Here is a 21,048-nt window from a genome sequence, read left to right on the forward strand (position 1 = left end):
CTAATTAATTATTCCTAAACCCTGGACTGAGCTGATTGCTCCCACTAGCTAAATTAGAACTAAGCTGTGGAAGTTTCTGGTTCTACCATTATTGTCATGGTGCCATTGTGTAACTTTTAAGTCACTCTATTCCTCCCCCTCGCCCCCCAATAAACTGGGAATAGTAATACCGTTACCACCTACTAGGAGGTACGTCAGGTCAAGGAGAAATGATTGGCTTTCACCTTTGGTTCTTCTCTTAGTTAAAGCTGGTTCTTTAAAATGTACACAAAAATTACCCTTGGAATATACTACTCAGGGCTAGGGGAAATGAAACTGCTTAAACCATTTGGTTTGTTCTTTTGCTTCCTGATCGTAGATGCAATTAAGGACACGGTTTGCTACCAACCAAAGGATAGGGACCTAGAACCCTAGTACCTTTCTAAAAAATCATTGTGTCCTGAAGATGCTGAATGATGCCTGGAGTTCACCAAATTTCTAGCTAAGAGTTATATAAAGACCTGAAAAATAATTATTTTCCTTGGACAAATGATCTCTAAGGAATATCCAGAGATAGCAGGCAGGGTGATTCATCAGCAGGTCTTTCGAATCAGTCTTAAAGCAAAGGCCCCAGCAGGCTCCTAGAGACTTTGTGCCATTAGCCATATCAAATGAGATCTTAAAATCCTTAACTTAGCCAGTAAGGAAACCCAAGTTTCTTTTGAAAAGTGGAGAGGTATTCCTTGATATGACCTAGTCAGATTCCAATTAGGGTAATTGCATTCTTCCTACTCAAATTCCCCTGCAGCGTCCACTGGCTACAGCCACCTTTTTTATTTCCTGTTCTTAAACAGTGGCATTGTCTCCCACACAGAAACTCTCTCCACCTGAGCAGTGTTTGTATGTCTAAGGTGGGAGGAGTGAGTCATATGTCTCACTGCTTGCTGATTTTAGTCGGGGGATCTTCTTGAATGAAAGATGTACTGTAAATGGAAATCATGATTGCTACTGAATTTAAAAGCAGCAGCCTCTCCATCTGTAAGCCCAAACTATGGTAAACATTGCTCTGGATGGTACCAAAAAAAATGCTTGACAAATTCACATCCGAATTCTTTGGATTAAAGGATTTTTAAAGATCAAGTTTTATCGTTATCTTTTGTTTTCACTTCACAGTCATTTCTGGAAATGTCCACTGATCCTCTCTCTTCCAGAAAGAAAAAACATCTGATACAGTGACAGTGTCTGACAACATAGATCGTATTCTTCCCTAGTGGTTCCTTGCCTCTGTGGGAAGAGAACGATCTATTTTCCTGGACCATTATAGGTTTCTCCATTATTTAAAGCTTAGCTTCTTTTTTTGTGATCTTTTCAAAGACATAGTTGAAGCCACTGTGTATATTGTTCTGTTTCAGTGATTTGTAATCACTAGTAGATTCTTAAGCTTTCCTAAATAAGGAATCCTTTTTTGCCCAGGGAAAGGGGAGGGGGGAGCTTGAATTACATAGCTTTTTAAGGTCCCTTTCTGCCTTAAATCTATGATCCTATGAAAACAACTTCTTTAGCCAAGTGAATCAACCAACAACTACTGTACTTATTCAGGACCAACTACGTACTAGGTGCCGTGCTAGGTGTTGGAGTTGCAAAGACAAAATTGAACATTTCCCCTCTTCCAGGAGTTTCTGTTCTTTCACCTAGCAAATGCTCCTGACCCAAATCCATAGAATTCTGTGGTCCTTGTGGGCAGCATGTGGGTTATTGTTTGTGAAAGGAGATCTAACCGAGGTCTTCATTTATTTTCTCTATTCTCTAGCTCAGCCTCAGGAGACAGGCATCATTATACACCTTCTTTCAGATTTCCCTCGAAGAAACTGGTGATGAAACTATTTCCTTAACAGGTGCCTTGCAGGGAGGGATTGATGAATTGAAGAAAGCTGTATATGGGTATAGTTAGACTCCTCATGATGATCATGTTGGGCACAAATAAAAAATTGTTCTCTTCCAATGTATGCTTAACCCCTTTACAAGGGAAGGCAATGTGATATTATGGACAGCTAGGTGGCACAGTGAATAGAGGACTGGGTTCAGAATCAGGAAGACTCATCATGCATTCAGATCCGGCCTTAGACACTTACTGTGTGACCTGGAGCAAGTCACTCAACCCTATTTGCCTCTGTTTCCTCATCTGTAAAATGAGCTGGAGAAGGAAATGGCAAGCCATTGCAGTATCTTTGCCAAGAAAACCCCAAATTAGGTCACCAAGAGTCACACATGACTGGAAAATTACTAAAACACAATGTAATATTATAGTCAGAAAGAGTAGTCAAATCCTGTCACTAACACTCACTATGACCATAAGAAAGTTCAAAATTTTAGGATCCTTACTTTGCTCATCTGCAAAATGAGGATAACACATGTAGCACCTCCCAGGTAGGATATTAGGGTTCACAGGAGAGAAGGTATGTACAGCATTCTGCACACTTTAGAGCCATATATAAATGGCTACATAAGAAAAGGTTGGGATTTTTAAAAAAATTTCTAGTTCAAAGAGTAAAGATCTAGATGAGATTATGAAATGCCAGAGGACCAGTTCTGTTCGAGTGCCTGATGTCTTTTTTTTTTTTTTAAGTTGAGGTAAAACTGCGGCTTTGTGCTTTTAATGGCTTGTATTTCCAAGTTGCATTTATGAACTTGGGAACACAGTGATCCAGTCTGTTGGTGGAAAAGCCTTAATGTCAATGAAAGGTTGTCTATATAAGGTTTGGATTTCCCTACTTGTGCACAGTGGATAAAACTCTCTCCCTTCCCCCCACCCAGTGTTGTGCTCTTCTGAAGGGAGTAGGGAGTGTAGCTAAGGGGGTACATTGCAGCTCGCATGAACTTTGTAACTATATTTATTTTCTACACAGGTAGTAGGATAAACTTAATGCAGGCTCATTTCTTTCTTTTTTTAAAATAGATCCTTAATCACTCTGAATTTGGTACAGCCTGTCATTCTCTCACTGTTTTTATTATATTTTTGCAAACTTCTCTGAGGTCACCTTTCTAGGCAAGCTCTCCCTACAGAGGTATCTGGTACTGGATGTCTACTATCAGGAAAATACTATAGAATGCCAGAGCTGGAAGGAGCAGTAGAGATCATCCATCCAACTCCCTCATTTTACAGCCCCAGGAAACTGACTCAGAGAGACGAAATGCTTGCCTAAGGTCACCGAGGCAGTGGGTAGGTTCCAACCTAAATGTTTCAACTTCAGCCCCAGCGCTCTCTACACTACAGAATACTGCTGGAGGTAAAAGAGATGCCATCCCCCCAAATCTCTCCTTTCCCCATTCCTCAGTTCCTTAACAGTGTCTCTAAGGTTTTCCCGCTAAGCACTGCAGTGTAGATCCGCTGAAAGCTTGGCTGCCCTCCTGAATATGAGTGTGGGCGTGCGTGTGAGTCTGCCAGGGAATATGTCTGAGCTTCCGCATGTATGTGTGAGTCTGTGTATGGGTGAATGTGTAGCTGCTCTGTGTTGGCCAGCTTTTTGAGCGACTGTGAGTTGGTCTGAGAGTGCACCAGTGCTGCCAGTCTGTCTGTCTGTCTGTGTCTCTCCTTCTTTCCCTTCCCCCCCACCTTTTTCTCTCCGCCCAGCTCATACACACACACACTCACTCCCCCTCCCTTACCTGAAGCTCCAGCAATAGGCTGCTGTCTCGGCTGCACTGGTTTGTACTGGCTCTTTTTAGGGCGGGGCGAGGCTTGAGAATGACAAAGCAAAGAGGAGCTACCCTGGAACCACCTCCGCCTCCGCCTCCTCCGCTGCCTCCTCCTGGGCTGCGTCTACTGCCCAGAGAGGCTGTTATGGAAACCAGGCTGGCTCGCAAAAGGCGATAATGGAGCAGCCATGGCCAGGGCCAGCAGCAGCGGTGGCGGCGGCGGCAGCGGCGGAGGCAGCTCAGCCCCACCAGAGCGGGCAGGGGGCTCGGACCGTCTGGACCCCTGGGAGCTGTCCCTGGAGGAGGTGCTGAAGTCTTATGAACAGCCGATTAACGAGGAGCAGGCATGGGCCGTGTGTTACCAGTGCTGTCGCGGGCTGCTCGGAGCAGAGCCCGGAGGGGGCAGGATCCGGGACACAGCCGACATCCTCCTTCACAAGGATGGGACGGTCAGCGCGCAGCTGGAACCTGGTTCAGCTGGTGAGGATGGGCACTTCCCTTAGAGCTTGGGAGGACGGGGGATTGGAAAGGAGGGGGACAGCAGCTGCAGATCCCGCTCCCTACCCTGTGTATGCATTTTTCTCTCGCTCCATCACCGTCCTTGCTGCTGCTGCTTCTTCAGGTGTGTCTCCCATCAGACCCCGTTCGGATTAGCCATAGGCTTGGGGCTGTCTTTACTGCAGACTTAAGGAAGGGAGGAGGTCAGAGAGAAGGAGATACGGAGCAGGGATGTGAATCTGGATCCAGTTCCGATTTCTAGAGTGTAGAGAAGGAGAATAACCTTTTCTAGCTCCTAATAGTCTTTTGCGTGACTCTGACACATACCGCCCCTGCCCGCCTCCCGCACCCCCTCCCCTATGGACAAGCAGAAGCTCTTAAAACTGCTCCGTTTCTTTTTTCCTAAGAACCCCAGCATTAGAGCCCAATACTTCTGCTTAAGTGTTTTGATGTCGATTTTTAAGGTGGGGGGGGGGTGAGAAGGGGAAATTGCTAGGAGTTTTTGCTTCTTGATTATTGAATACTTGCTGCAGTGTCAGACTTAGCTGAGTCCGGTCTCCCACCTCTTTCCTTTTGCCCTCCACCTGTGGTAGTCCCTTGGCCTACTAAGGTCTGCAGCCCCTAGATGACTGAGAAGCTAGGGTGACCACTACAATGCATCCTATGTGCTGCAACACCAGAGAAGTATCGTATCTGAGCCTTGGGACTCCCAGAAAGCAGTCCCTGTTATTACAAATAATAATAATCACAAATTTCATTAGAGTCACTGTACAACTTTGAGATCTTTCATCTATCATTCTAAGTAACTGTAACTGTCAATTTCTCTCTCTCTCTCTCTCTCTCTCTCTCTCTCTCTCTCTCTCTCTCTCTCTCTCTCTCTTTCTCTCCCTCATCCCTCCTTCAAAGTTTATTCAACATTGGTGGGGGGTTATAGTCTTAATCTTTTTTCTGTCTAAAATGAGTTGTTTTTAGCCCTTGAGAACCTGAATGCTACTACAAGGCACATGTTGCTAAGTCCCCAAAAGTTGATTTCATGTTTGGGGAACACAAAGGCAGTTCTGTGTTTCAGAGAGGATAGCTGGAATATCTCCAGCACTGAAACCTGTGGGTTTACAGAAGTCAACAGAGACAGGCTCCCAGGAAGGTGGGATAGGGCAATACCAAACTAAAGCAATGCACAATGAGTTGGCTTTGTGGCTTGGGAGTCTGGAGATGTTTGTTCTATTCATGGTCCATGTTAGAGTGTCTCTTGCCCATTTGAGGACAAGCCACTGATGATCCATCTGCCTCAATTCATATATACACACATATACATATACATATATGTATATATACACACACATACATGTATGTAGGTGTGCATACAATGGATCAATCACCTTTCAGTTCTATTACTGTTATGATGATGGGACTTCTCTAATGAAATGTTAAACAAAGTCCAATATATTATTAGTAAGTACAAGTGACCCAGGTAACATCTGGTAATCTGTAGGTACCACGGGTCAATTTTAAGTAAATAGTCCCAGATCTACAGTGGCCAGAAAATTCATATAAGAGACTAAATAACAATATCTGTGCCTTTTATCTGAAATGGTGATGACATAAATGTAAAATAAATCTGACCATGGAGACAAAGGGATCCTTTCCCCTTCCCTGAGCTATCTAGTTATGGACCACAGATGTAGAGAATGACAATTGTTCTCCAGATATGTTTAAGTTGCTGGTGCTTTAAGCTGAGTATATGTCATCAGGACCCTTTCAAATACCTACCATATTACACCAAGAATCGGTAATGTTCCAATTTTGTCCATTCTTCTCCCTTAGAAATTTATTGGTCCCTTCTTTGCATCCATTTGGAAAAAACAACTAGTTCAGAACATTGAAAGCAAAGCACCAAAGGCTGGCTTCATGAACACAAAGCGACTTGAAATATAGGTTGGGGTTCAAGAATCAAATGTAATAAAAGTGAATCTGAACTTTGAACTTTATAGGAAGTAACTATGGGCCACTCCCAGCTCAGGGAAGACAAATTCACTTTCTATCTGATCATTAATTATGAATTTATCTTGCACAGAAATGCGAGGTTAAAAGTTTTTCAAAAAACTCAGAACTTTTTCATCTTGAAAACTTTATGAGTTGGTAGAAACTTTAGAGCAATTATTTGGGGTTTTTTAAATTAAAAAAAATCTTATACTTTGTTTTTATATCAACTTCATTCCTAAATATATTCCATACTTCTTCCATAGACAGTAAGCCATCCTTTCTTTTTTTTTAATTTCGTTTTAGTTTTCAAATAACAAGCATCCATTTTTTCTTTCTCCAACTTTCTCCAAGAAAAAAGAAAACTAAAACTCTTGTAACAAATAGGTGTAGTTAAACAAAACAAATTCTCACATTGTCCATATCTCAAAAGTGTGTTTCTTTCTGCATTTTGACTCTATCTCCTTTATGTAAGTAGTTAGTAGCAAAGATCATCATCAGTGCTCTGGAATCATGGTTGGTCATCAGTTGATCAGAGTTCTTAAATCTTTCAAAGTTGTTTGCCTTTGTAGTTATTATTATGTTAATTATTCTCCTGGTTCTGCTCACCGTGCTCCAGATCAGTTCTTAAGTCTTCCTAGGTTTCTCTGAGATCATTCCTTTCATAATATCTTATGTTGCAATAACATTTCATTCCATTCATTTATCTTAATCCTTGTTTTTTTTACTTTAGAGTTATGTTTTGGGGTTTTTTTTCCTTTTCCTCTGGGTCTTGATTTTTTTTCTCAAGCTGTTAAATGTGAACATACTAATTTTTCACTTAAGAAGAAATTTCCAATCTGGGTTTAAAAGGCATTGTATTAATTTCTACAGTAATTTTTGATAATGAAAAAGTAATTAAACTAAACTCAGGAGATAACCCACATCCTACTAGTGGTAATACTTTTTTTTCCCAATGAGTAAATTTAATAGATTAAAAATGCCCTTTATTTAAGAATCTCCCATGAAATTTCAAACAATTCTGCTATTAAGATGGGGAAACAACCAGGGCTAGTATCTTGAGGATATTTGGGGGGTCCTCGTACTAGAACCCCATGTTAAGAGATGGAATTTTTTTAAACAAAATCAACAGAGGCAACCAAAGTTAACAGGTGTCCTTTTTTTGTTGTTGTTGTTTAATACTGTATGATCTCCAAAATGGCTCATTATAGGATTAAATTTAGCAATCTTCCCAGCCACAATGCAGAGGTAAAGTTAGCTTTTTATTTAAATGCCAGCTGGCCAATTGACATATGACTGAATTTTCTGATGTTATCTTTGGTCATATTAAGGTTTCCAGAAAATTCAGTTCCCAATGTATAAGGTTTTGGCTAATTCTCTGCTGAGAAAAAAAACAAAGAAAGAAAGAAAGAAAGAAAGAACATTGAGACTTGTAGGATTTCTGTCCTCCATTATTCATTATGAGGTTTCTGGATTGTGTTCCCCAGGCACTACCCCTTGGGTAGGCCAAGTTTGAATACTGACAGATGACATTAGACTATTCAACCCTCATCTCAGATATATGGTACTGGTGTCTTCTGGCTATTTCTCATCTCTTCTCATTCCCTGTCTCTATTCTACTTTGCTCACACTAACCTAACTACAATTCCTTTTTCTGATGTTTTACCACACAACTCTAAACCTTTCATTTTATTATACTTCCTTTGCCTATATACCCTTTAATTACTTGTAGGCAAAGGACCCTAATTTCTCTAGCTTTATTTTATCTTTGCATCCCTTTCCTAATAGGAAAGTGGTGATTTTTCCGCCTCCCCGCCCCCATCCATTTACACAAAGTAATTCATCTGCATTTTACAATTTAAATGTTATAAAAATTAAAGCCTATCCAATGTAAAAGTTCAATTTGTTAACTTCCTCTAGGCTATAGTGTCCCCTTTCTTTCACCTCCCACCTCTTCTCTCTCACCACTCCCTTGGCAATTGACCATGTAATCTTATTGTCCATGGGTCATCCTAGCTAGGTTCATATAGGTTCATCACCTCCTTGGTCTTAGCAAGGTCAATTTTTCTGGCCACTGCTACTATACAAGGCTGGAATTTCATAGGACTTTGAAGAAGTATTGGAGTTTGTGTGTATCTATATAATCTATATGCCTCTCTGTATGAAATCACAGGTGAAGATTTATGTATGTATATACACACAGAGAGAATGTCATGGAAGATAGAGAGCCAACCTAGGAATCAGAAAAATCTGGGTTCAAGTCTTGTCTGTGATACACACTGGTTGGGTGGCCATTGGCAAATCAATCTCTTAGTGTCCCAGGCAACATGGAAATATGTAAAAACCATTCCTAGTCCAAGCTGTCCAAAAACAGGTTACAGTCTGGATTTGGCTCTCTGGCCACCTCCTACCTGTAGTTTGCCAACTCCTGCTCTATAACTCACCTATGTTCCATATATCTTTGTGTTTCTATAAGCAGCAATATGTATAGTAGCTTATCTTTTTGTGACCATATCAATGTTACACATAATAATAATTGTCCATTATAATTATTAAAGGCTACTAAGAGTTGGTTTATAATTCTGCTTTGGGCCATCCCAACAGCAGCAGTCTCATCTAATTCTTTGCACTCCTGACACTTCAGTATCAGGGTCCCTACCCCAGAAACTGCAGTAGGGTCTGGAGCCCCAAGGATCCTCCCTAGGACTTCTTAGAGCCTACCTTCCAGCTCCTGTAGATTTTTCAGAGGGTCCCAGTGAACAGGCAAGACACTCATGCTGTACACTAGTGCCCTCCCACAACATTTGTTGTGGTGATCTTAATTGGCAGTCCATACTGAAAAGGGTGGACTGTCTCTGCTTAGCTTGCTTTTTATAGCACTTTGTTTCAGGTGAATGCACAGGTGAGTATTTATTAGTAGGATGAGGTGATCATGACAAGCTCAGGCATTCTGAGAAGAGGAAATAACATGCTGGGAAACAATTTCTTCCATTACTTAAAAGGATATCTCCCCCTAACCCATCTCCCCTTTGGCAACTAGAATACTTCTGTTCTGAGCATATGCTTCTGACAGAGTCCCTGCCCTCAGGTGGTGTGCTCTTGTCTGCAGTTTTCCTGACTTCCTGCCAATGCATAAGTGCCCTGGGCAGATGGCTTTGTCTTATCGTTTACCAGCTGCCTTCTCACATGGGTCTTCTCATAGATCTGAGCTATTTGCTATTGTGGCACCCCATGAGCATTACACAGTCATGATGCCAGAAAGGGATGAAACTAAGCAAACCTAATGAAAGAGGAAGCAACTTGGTCTCATCCAATCAAAATCATTCATTAAGCACCTACTATGTGCCTGTTGTTGTTCAATTGTGTCCAACTCTTTGGGACCATTTGGGGTTTTCTTGGCAAAGATAGTGGAGTGGTTTGCCATTTCCTTCTCCAACTCATTTTACAGGTGAGGAAACTGAGGCAGACAACGTAAAGTGACTTACTCAGGATCACATAACTAGTAACTGTCCGAGGGCAGATTTGAACTCATGAAAAAGAGTCTTCCCAATTTCAGGCCCAGTACTCTGTCCACTGTACCGCTATGTGCCAGACACTGTGCTAATTAGTGGGGATACAAAAAAAAAGCAAAAGACAATCTCTACTCTCAAGGAACTTGGAGTCTAATTGGGGAGGCATCGTTGGTACACATCCCTCCGAGAAATCTTCACTGGGGGTATGGTTTAAATGCCTAGTTTGTAGGGTGAAAGGTAAGACAACAAGTTATTTAATAACTCCTCTCGCCATGTGGCTCAGTGGTGAGAAGATCCACAAAAAGGGACCATAGAAGATTCTTAAATGAATCCATGACCAATATCCAAGACAAACAGACCAAATCAACCCAATCCAATTATGAGGGACAGGATGTTCTGTAGATTGCACCAAGAAACAGCAAAAGGCTTGGATGATGTCCAAAGATGCTTTGGGACAAGTCCTATTATTCAAACCTTTTATTTTAAAAATGAAGAAACTGAGCTCCGGAGAAGTTAAACGACTTGCTACTAGTTATCAAGTGAGTTAATGGCACAGTGTTTTTTCATCTGTACCATTCTGCCTTTCCTTAAACAGGCATTAAATAAATCCAACAAAATCATTAGGGAAATTGAGTAAGTTTTGCTTGTAAAAAGTGCTATTTGAACAAAAATTGTGATCTGGATCAGTGGCAGGAAGTTTGGGGGAGGGAATATAGCAAATACCACAAAAGAAATATAGCTAGAAAGCTAGTATGTTGCGAAGGATCTTACTACAAGTGTTCCTAAAAATTAAAGATGTTGTTACCCAGCATTGAATATTTCTACTCAGAAAACTGCTTCCTGAGAACTTGAGGGCAAGTGGACTATATGATGAGTTGGGGGGTGGAGGTGAATATGTATTCATGTGAGTGTGTGTGCACGCGCTTGTGTGTATGTTGGGTGGACCCTGCACAATGAGTATGCAGGTGGGTGTTGGCACTGTGGGTTGACTGCTCATGTGAATAGAGGTGTGTTTGTGTATGCTGTGGGTGTGTGCATATGAAAACTGATAGTATTCAGGTATTCTCTCCTCTGAGCAGGGAGTCTGTGTCCCTTGGTGATTAGTCCATCCAACAAACACATCTTCTGTGAGTAAACAGTTGTCAGAACTTATTCTTTTCAGAATACCAAGTTTGGCATGAGGAGTCTTTAAAACAGTGATCCTCTCAAACTCTTAGCTATCAGTTTGGCCTGGCAGGATCTTTTTATAGGGGCCAACTAGTCCACCCCCTCATTGTACAGATGAGGAAATGAAGAAGGGAAGTAATTTGCCCAAAGTCACGTAAGCAGAGACAGCGTCCAAATCTAGGTTCTTTAACTCCATATTCAGGGCTTTCTCCATTTCACCATGCCCAAGTTCTTTACTGTGTCTGCTGGACAAAAGTATTATAGGATCTTACCTACAAGGGACCACAGAAACCAGTTAGTCTACCTCTTTCATTTTGCAAGTGAGGAAACTGAGACCCAGAGAAATTAAAGCGGATTTAGTTATGTTTTGATATAGCATAAAGACATGTAAATACATTTATTTTCCTTAAATCTTGATATGGGGACCCTGGTGACTAACTGATGCCCATGGATTTTGCATATCCTGGAGCTGTAGAGAAATGGGGACCCTCTCATTGGAGCCAGCTCCATTCTTCACTAGCATTTTTAGGACATCAGGGTCCCTAGCTTATGCAGAGCTCATTTCCAAGACTATAACTGATGAGATATTCATTATGATCTAGCCAAGAGTCAGGTTTTTTTTTTTTCTAGAGAAAATGTACCATTGATGTATTGCTTTTGGATAGCTGCCCATAAGGTGGAGAGATCTGCCCATTAACAGAATGAATTCCTACCTACCCTCCTTTATTCTCTCTCTCAGGGAATATGTAAGCAGATGTCAAGAACAAGGGGCCCCAGTGCCCTTCAACTCAATGTCAGGGAAGGATGAGGAAGGATGGCGGAGAGTATTTGGGGTGGTGGAAGTCATCTCTCCTACAGTAGCTATAAGTGGAAATACTTCCTACAAACTCTCAGAACTGGTTGGTCCTGTCCTGGGACATGCCCCACTTAAGCAAATATGCTGTTATGAGACACAGAGGGTTGACTTGGTATCGAAAGCATGAAAACATTAGGGTTTCTGTCTCTGATCATTAACTCATTATGACTCTACAGAGCTGATTTAGCCCGCAGGCAAAACTGAGGCCCTCTACAAGAAGGAATGGCGATTGGGAATGCCATCACTTTAATGAGCCATGTGAATTAACTCGTGCCTAAAATCTAGACAAAATCATGCTGGCCTGAAAGGAAGTTGGGCAGTGGGCTTATCATATTTTAATAGGCAAGATCTGTCTTGGCTGTTGTCTTTTCTTTGTGTTTTTTAAAGGGATACCTGTGTCTATGGGAACAATAATAATTAATAAGAAAACAATAAGACATTTCAATTAGTGCTTTAAAGCTTTCAGGTCTGTGAAGTACTTCGTATCCATTATCTCGTTTGGGATCCACAACCACCCTGTGAAGTAGGTCCTGAAAGTATTATTATCCCCATTTAACAGATGATAAGATTGAGGATTGAGAGATTAAATGCCTTGGCCCGTGGTCACATAGCTAAATCTTCCTGTCTCCCAGGAAGTTATTCACTAGGTCAACCCCTGGTTGAAATGGGCTCTAGATACGTGCTGGTGTTCTCTTAACCTAGTGACACCTTCAAGAAGGAAAGGGTGGGATAGGTTAAATGTGGGTGAGATTGTTAAGAGTTTTATGGACTGGTAAGACTTTAATAGGTTCAAAGACTCTTTTGAACTTCCCTGCAAAGTTGGCTTGAGTGATCCTTGTCAATTAAGGCCACAGTGTTCTGTTCAGGTCAATTCAATTTGCTTGTATTTAATGCTCACAGAAGTCTATACTGTCCTGGCTACTGTTCCAGGCCTCTAAAAGCTTCTCCTAAGTTAGCCCACATGGTTTGAAATTGACTACAGACCAGTGAAATTGGCAAAGTTTGTCTGAAGTGCCCTTCACCTTCAATTTCACTGACACCCTTCTTTTTTCATATGTGGCAGGAGGGGGCGTGTTTCTCCTCTCACCCAGGTACCAAATTCCTCAAATTGTTGGCTACCCAGGGACTACATTTGCACCCTCTATACTAGACTATTTTTTCCATCTTCTTCCCTAGAGACTATTACCTGTTCTGTGCCCCATTCATACAGTGCCCTGCTCTCAGCTGCCATAGATGGAATGGTAAACTAATTCATAGGACCATGATAATGCCTAATAGTGGCTAAGGGTGTTAGCATTCTGACCAGGGACAATGCCTTAACTCAAAGTAATGAGTCTTTGGGGCATTATGTAGTATGGGAAGAGAGTTTAGAAATGCAGTAACTGTGCTCCATTATACTATAGGATGTAAAGCTAGAAGGTATGATCTAATCTAACTTCCTTATTCTACAGATGACAAAACTGAGACTCAGAAAGGAGTCACATGCTTAAAGTTGCTCAGATACATATGCACTTTATGCTATTGCTATTGCAAATATCACTCCCAAGTTATTTTTTGAAACATATAGGGTTTCTGGCTGTAGGTTCCTTGTTTTGGGGGTTTAGAGACCCTCCCTCTATCTAACACATGTCACTCCAGTTCTTTCAATCAGTCAGTAAATAAGTATTTAACTGCTAGATACTGTACTAAGCATTTGGGGATACTAAGAAAGGGGAGGAAATGTTGTCCCTGACCTCAGGGAGCTCACATTCAAATGAGGAAGACAACATACAAATCATTGTGTATACATTGGACAGAGATAGATATATTGTACAGAGTGGATGGAAGGCAATGTTGTAGAGGGAAAGCCTTAGCAGTGGAGGGGACTGGGAAAGGCCTCCTGTAGAAGAAGCTGGGATTTGAATTGACGCTTGCAGGAAGCTACAGCAGGAGGTAAGGAGGGAGAGTCTTACAGGCGTGAGAATCAGCCAATGCAAAGGCAGAACTGGCCTTTGTCGTGTAAAGAAGAGCAAGGCCAGTGTCCTTAGATCACAGAGTATGTGGAGGGGGCAGGAGGGAGCCAGGTTCCAGAGAACTTTCAATGTCAAACAGAGAATTTTCTATTTGGACCATCAGCATGAATTTTTCACTATGGCGACTTTGTCTATCTGTGGATTGGACTTGTTTCAGGAAGACAGAAATAGTGTGTGGTTATGTATAACCTATATCAGATTGCTCGCTGTCTTGGGGAGGCAGGAGGTAGGGAATGGTGGGAGGGAGAAAAATTTGGAACTCAAAATCTTTCAGAAAATGAATGTTGAAAATTGCCTTTACATGTAATTGGAGAAAGAAAACACTATTAAAGAAATAGTGTGTGGCTTAGGGGGAATAAAACAACATTTTTTCTGCATGAGCCAAGTGCAAATGATGACCATTCTTGCTGAGACAGAATGCATACCTCTTGCTGGAAAAAGGCTGAACTCATTACAGGAATTCTACTCCCTTCATCTGCTCCCATATCATTCCCTCCACTCACCCATTCTGAAGAAACCTTCATTGTCCTTATGAAGCATTCAGTCTGTGAAGGAGCCCTGCCCTCTAGTCTTTGCCACCTCTCAATGGGCTGAGATTATGAGAAAGATCTCCTAGGTGCAGGCTCACCATGCAGCTGTGACCTACTGCTAAAGATGTGGAAGAGTAGGTGGAAAGCAGCTTCTCCCATTGCACATGAGATTCTGCACACCTGCTTACTTCTCTAAGTTTCTCCAAACTATATGGTATAAAGGGGTCATTGTCAAGGGTGTCCCAAAGACTGGTGGGAACAAAGCCACTAAAAAAGAGAACACTACATTTGGGGTCAGAGGACATGACTTTGAATCCCAGTTTGGTAACTTACTACTTGAGTGACCTTGGATAAGTTTGGGTTTGGTTTTTTTTTCCCTTCCCTGAGTATCATAGAATCTCATAGATGGAAGAGACTGCAGGGGTCATCTAGTCCCACTTGGACTTGAACAAGAATCCCTCTACAACTTCCTTGACAAGTGTTCATTCAGTCTTTGCTTGAAGAATTCCAATGAAGGAACCCTTTGACCTCTTGAGGCGGCCCATTCCTTTTTCAGATAGCTCTGAGTGTTAGGAGACCTTTCCTTAAATCAAGCCTTAATTTCCCTCTTTGTGATTTCTACTCATCATTCCAAGTTCTGCCCTCTTCCCTCTTCCACACAATGCCCTTCAAGTTCTTGGATGCAGTCTACCCTAACCTTCTCTTCTCCCAACTAAAATACCATCAGATTCTTTATCATCTGATCTTCATATTGTATGAGCTCAAGACCCTTCACCATCCTCAAAGCCCTTTTCTGGATGCCCATCAGTTTATCACTGTCTTTTCTAACATGTCGCCCAAGAACTGAACATAGTGCTCTATCTATGGTCTGACAAGGGCAGACAACCCTCCCTCACTTAAATCCAATTCACTTGCCAGTCATAACGTCACCCTCCTGATGCCATGGTCCTCTTTGGGAATGAAAGACAAACTACAACAACAACAAAGGCAGAGTAGAGTGGTACCATCACCTCCCCTAGTCCTGTGCATTCAACTTCTCTTAATGCACACTATGGATTCATTAGCTTTTTCCAGTCACAAGATAATAGATTTACAGTTGGAAGGGATAGTATAGGCAATCTTACAGATGAGAAAATTGAGGCTCAGATGTGTGAAGCAGTTTGTCCAAGGTTACATATACAACAATCAGCAGAGCTGGATTTGAACCCAGATCCGTTCACTCAGAGTCTAGGATTCTTTCCACTCACCACCCTACCTCCCTTTCTGACTGCCATATTACACTGTTGACTATGTCCCCTGAAGCCTTCAGGATCCCCTCAGTCATTGTGCTCTCTTACTCCTTAACCTATTTTGTTTTTTACTTATTTGTATTCTGTGTTGCTTCCTCCCAGTAGAAAGTAAGCTGTCTGAGGGCAGAGCATATTCCTTTTTTTATTTTTCAAGAAGAGAGGGAGGAGAAGGAATGTCCTTGTATTTTCAGTAACTAGCATAAATCCTTGCAGTTGGATGGGTCAAACTGAATAACCCTAAGGTTCCTTCTAACTCTAAATCCTTTGAGAATCTCTGAGAATACTAGGTAGCCCTGATGACTCTACCATTATAATAACATCTTACTTTTGTATATTATGCTATTCTTTATGAAATATTTTCATATCCATTACTTTATTTGACCTTAACAACTCTGTGAGACAGACTGGAAATCTCCATTTTACAAATGAAAAAAACTGAGTCCCAGAGAAAGTAGGAGATTGGACCGAGGTTACCTAGCATGGTAGTTAGAAAATCAAGACTCCAACCCAGATCTGGTGCCCATCCAGGGCCTTTTCTTCTCTACCACAATGCCTAATTAGGCAGTCAATCCTGTCTGGTCTTTTGAAGTGATCAGCACTATCTCTCTGTCTTGGCAGCTGCAAATCCTGGGCAGAAGCTATTGCTGCTGCCTGAGTTAGTTTTCCCTCTATCCACACTAAGTCCTTTATTTGTTATCCAGGGGACATGTTTTGTCTCTAAGCTGCTCTGGGAATCCTAGCCTTGAAAGAAGTCCCTCCAAGTATTTCTCTCTTGTAAGTGAAAGGCTTTTATCTTTAACTATAATGACATAGGATTGTTTTAAGCTTCCCAGCCCCTGCTTAAGTGGAAAGAGCAGAAACTGCTTTCTGTTTTCTTTTTGGCTTAGTGAATGGTCTCAAAGCCAGAAAGACCTGGGTTCAAGATCTGTCTCTAATACACACAGTTTATCTGTCAGGAAAATTCATTTACATTCTCAAGGTTCCGGGCAGCTCTGAAGATTCTCACCTGCAAAGGTGCTAACCTACATTGATAAAAGGTGCTTCCTTATTTAGAAATTCCCTACACCAAAGCAATTACAAGTCTACTTCCTATCTCTCACTATAGACTTAATTTTGAGCATCAATACAACTAAGCTTGCTTTATAACATTTACTTTCAAATTAATTTATTTCAATGCATGAGGTGCCAATACTTTTCAAGCACTTCTCCTAGACCTTATGAGTTCCTTGGGCTGATCCGTCCCCTCATTTGTCATCCATCTGAAATTCACTTAGGTATGCAGTATAAAATGTGGCTCTAAAGCCATTTCCCATTAAACTGCCAACTAATTTTCCTAAGTGCGTACAGGTCTCTAAAAATTCAATTGTATTTTATTTTCAGTTCCAAATTCTTTCCCTCTTTTCACTCCTCCCCCACCTAATGAGAAGGTAAGAAATACAATACCTATTACACATATGAAATCATGCAAAACATATTTCCACATTAGCCATGTGCCAAAAAAAGATTAAAAAACAGGAAAAAGAAAGAAAGAAAAAATATATGCTTCAGTCTGCACTCTAAGTCCATCACTTCTCTCATCTGGAGGTGAATAGTCTTTTTCATCACGAGTCTTTTAGGACTGGGGTGGATCATTATATTGATCAGAGTTACTAAGTCTTTCTCAGTTGATTATCTTTACAATTTTGTTGTTACTATGTAAATTATTTTGGTTCTACTCATTTCACTTTATATCAGTTCATACAAGTCTTCCCAGGTTTTTCTGGAACCATCCCCTTCATCATTTCTCATAGTGCAATAGTATTGCAATACATTCAATATATCTTAACTTGCTCAGCCATTTCCCAATTGATGAGGATCCTGCAGTTTCTGATTCTTTGCCACCACAAAAAGAACTGCTATAAATATTTTTATACATATGGGTCCTTTTCCTTTTATCATCTTTTTGTAGCATAGACCTAGTAGTGGTATTGCTGAGTCAAAGGGTACATACAGTTTTATAACTTTTGGAGCATAGTTCCAAATTGCTCTCAAGAATGCTTGTCACTCATCTACCAACATTAGTATACCTATTTTTCCATATCTCCTCCAGCATTTGTCATTTTCCTTTTCTGTCATCTTAGCCAATCTGGCAAGTATGAAGTGGTACCTTAAGGTTGTCTTAATTTGCATTTCTCTAATTGTTCATGACTTAGATCATATTTCATGTGACTATTGATAGCTCTGAAAACTATCCTTTGACCCTTTATCAATTAGGTAATGGCTCTTATTATTATAAATTTGTCTCAGTTCCATGAATATATACTCACATATACATATGTATACATACATAGGAAATGAGACCCCCCCCCTTCCTATTTTTCTTCTAATTTTGGCTGTATTAGTTTAGTTTGTATAAAACCTTTTTAATTTCATATAATCAAAATTATCCTTTTTACCTTTTGTGAACCTTTCTATCTCTTGTTTGGTCTGAACTCTTCCCCATCTATAGATGTGGCAAGTAATGTCTTCCATGCTCCACTAATTTGTTTATGATATAACCCTTTATGTCTAAATCACATACCCATTTTGACTTTATACTGGTATAAGTATGAGATGGGTAGTTTCTACCAGACTACTTTCCAATTTTCCCAGCAGTTTTGGTCATGTAGTGAATTCTTGCTCCAAAAGGTGAGATCTTCGGGTTTATTAAATATTATATTACTGTGCTCGTTCCAAGTACATTTGTCAAATAATCGTTTAATTTTCTGTAGTTTTGTCTAACACTGAATAGTCAGTCAATTAACAAGCATTAATTAAGCATTTACTATATGCCAGGCACTGTGCTGAGCAGAGGGGATACAAAGAAAATTAAAAACACTAACTGCCCTCAGATGAACGGGGGAGACAACACGCAAACAATTATGTACATACAAAAAAAAAGATGATTGAGGGAAAAGAATCAATATTTCCTAAAATGTTTATAGCAACTCTTTGTTGGCAAAGAACTGGAAATTACAGGGATGGCCATCAATGGAAAGATTGGCACAAAATAATTTAGAGAGAAATGAACAGAACCAAAAGAACATTGTATACAATAACAGCAATATTGTTTTAAGAGCAACTTTGAGCAAAAAGTTATTTTGACTATTATAAATACTCAAACTAACTATAAAGGGCATATGAAAAATGCTATCTGCATCCAGAGAAAGAACTGATAAATAGAAGTATATATAGAATAATTTTACGTGCACACACACACACATTTGTGTCTAATGGTGGCCATCTCTGGGGGGAGGGAAGAAAAAAAAGAAAAAAATTTACATTTACATGATAACTTTGTTGTAAATTTAAATGGAATAGCAAGCGGTACATAGTAGATTTGCAGTAATATGTGCAATCATCTTTTTTTTAAATTATGCTTTGTTATGGAAATGTTTGTTTTATTCCATAAATTAAAAATAAAATAAATTTTAAATAAAAAACCCAACTACATACATACAAAATATATACAGGGTAAATTGGAGTTAATCTCAGATGGAGGGCATTGGAATTAAGAACAACTAGGAAAGACTTTTTGCAGAAAGTGGGATTTTAGCTGGGACTTAAAGTCAAGGGAGCCAAGAGGTTGAGATGGAGAGAGGGAGAATTACAGGTTATAGGCAATACCCACTGTAAATGCATAGAGTGGAGCAAAGATGGAGTGAAGGGTGTTAATGAGAAGCAGAATAAGACATAAGAGAACTGCAAAGGTAGAAAGAAGCTTTAAAAATCAAACAGAGGTCATGGATTTTTTTTCTTGAATTTAAGTTTAAAATAAATGTAAAAACTTTTAAAATAATCAAACAGAGGATTTTACATTTGATCCTACAGGTAACAGTGGAATTTACTGCGTGGGGTCTGTGAGAGAGAGAGAGAGAGAGAGAGAGAGAGAGAGAGAGAGAGAGAGAGAGAGAGAGTAGTGGTCAGACCTGTGCTCTAGGAATGTCACTTTGGTAAATGAGTGGAGGATGGACTGCAATAGGGAGCATTCCAGATTGGAAGCAGCTGTCTACAGCAGTCTAGGCATGAGGTGATGAGGGCCTGCTCCAAGGAGTCATGTATAAGAGATGTTGACAAAGCAGAGAAAACAGACTGGATGTATGGGGTTAGTGCATGCCACCCAAGGAGGTAGAAGGATGATCCCTAAGCTGTGAGCATGGGTGACTGAGAAAATAGTGGGACCCTTGACATTAAAAGGGAAGTTTGGAAGAGGGGAGTGTTTGGGGGGATATAAAATGAGAATAATTTTGAATTTGTTGAAATGTCCAAAAGACAGTTGGAGATGGGATACTAGAGAACAAGAAAGAAGTCTGAACTGGACAAATAGGTCTGAGAATCATCTGCGTAGAGAGGATAATTAAATCCATGGGAGTTGATGAGATCACCAAGTGAAATATATATAGAGAAAATATGTATTATTATATAGAATATATAATTATGTATAGAGAGTCCAGAACAGAGCCTTCAGGGATCCCCAAAGTTGGATGGAGACTGAGAGGGAGCAGTCAGATGGGTAGGAAGAAAACCAGGAGAGAGCAGTATTGCTAAAACTTAGAGAGAAGACAGAATCAAAGGGAAGAGGATGATCAACAGCATCAGAGGTTGCAGAGATGTTAAGAAGGCTGAGGACTGAGAAAAGATTTGACAACTGAGAGATTATTGGTAACTTTGAAGATACTTTGTTGAATTCTGATATTGAAAGCCAAACTCTAGGCATAGGTTCCCAAAGTAGGCGATACTGCCCCCTGCCGGGTGCAGGAATGAACCGGGGGGCTTAGTAGTAGCCTCGGGTGCAATTGGAGGGTGTTGAATAAAAATAAGGGGACAGTGGAAGCATAAGGAAAGAAGAAAAGATAAGAATATTTTGAAAAACCATTCGCACATGTTTCGTCTGTTGTCTAACAGTTAAAGTCACAGTGATTACATTATTTTCCAAATAAACACACAAAATATGATTTATAACTGATCAGTGGTCAAGTCCACTGACAGATCTTAACAAGCAGGTGTTGGCAGGCCAGGGTGTGATGCATTGTCAGAAAGTCTAGCATGCATCAGCTATATGTGCGTGCAATGACTTGTTTACAATATGATACATCTACATGACACAATATTGCATCATCAAAATTTCAATGCAGGAAAAAGACCCACAAATTTACAACAAATTGTTAAATTTAAGATGTATTATTTTAAAAAATATATTTTATATATTTTTTTGAAATTATACAAATTTCCAAAAAAAACCACCCCAAACCATTAAAGGGTTAAAGAAAGTAGATTTCCAGGGGGGTGCTGAGTAATTTTTTTTAAAGGGGGCATAGGCCAAATAATTTTGGGAACCTCTACTATAGAGTTAAGGAAAAGGAAAGGAAATGGAAGCCCATATTGTAGATGGCTTTCTTAAGAAATTTGGATGTGAAAGGGAGGAGATTTACCAGACGATAGCTGGCAGGGATGAATAGACTGAGTAAGTGGTTTTTTTTAAAGGTGAGAATGTACTCTCATGCACACGTA

General features: G+C 40.4%; 1 protein-coding gene across 1 annotated transcript in view; it reads left to right on the forward strand.

The window, feature by feature from the left end:
- The first annotated feature begins 3,863 nt into the window (after window positions 1-3,863).
- Window positions 3,864-21,048, forward strand: part of SPIRE2 (spire type actin nucleation factor 2) — a 56,229-nt gene continuing 39,044 nt past the window's right edge. The window contains exon 1 of the mRNA XM_036750788.1: window positions 3,864-4,155. Coding sequence (XP_036606683.1) covers window positions 3,864-4,155 — 292 coding nt within the window. The remainder of the gene's footprint in view (window positions 4,156-21,048) is intronic.

The sequence above is a fragment of the Trichosurus vulpecula genome, chromosome 3, assembly GCF_011100635.1.
Source record: "Trichosurus vulpecula isolate mTriVul1 chromosome 3, mTriVul1.pri, whole genome shotgun sequence".
In the NCBI taxonomy this organism is placed as follows: Eukaryota; Metazoa; Chordata; class Mammalia; order Diprotodontia; family Phalangeridae; genus Trichosurus; species Trichosurus vulpecula.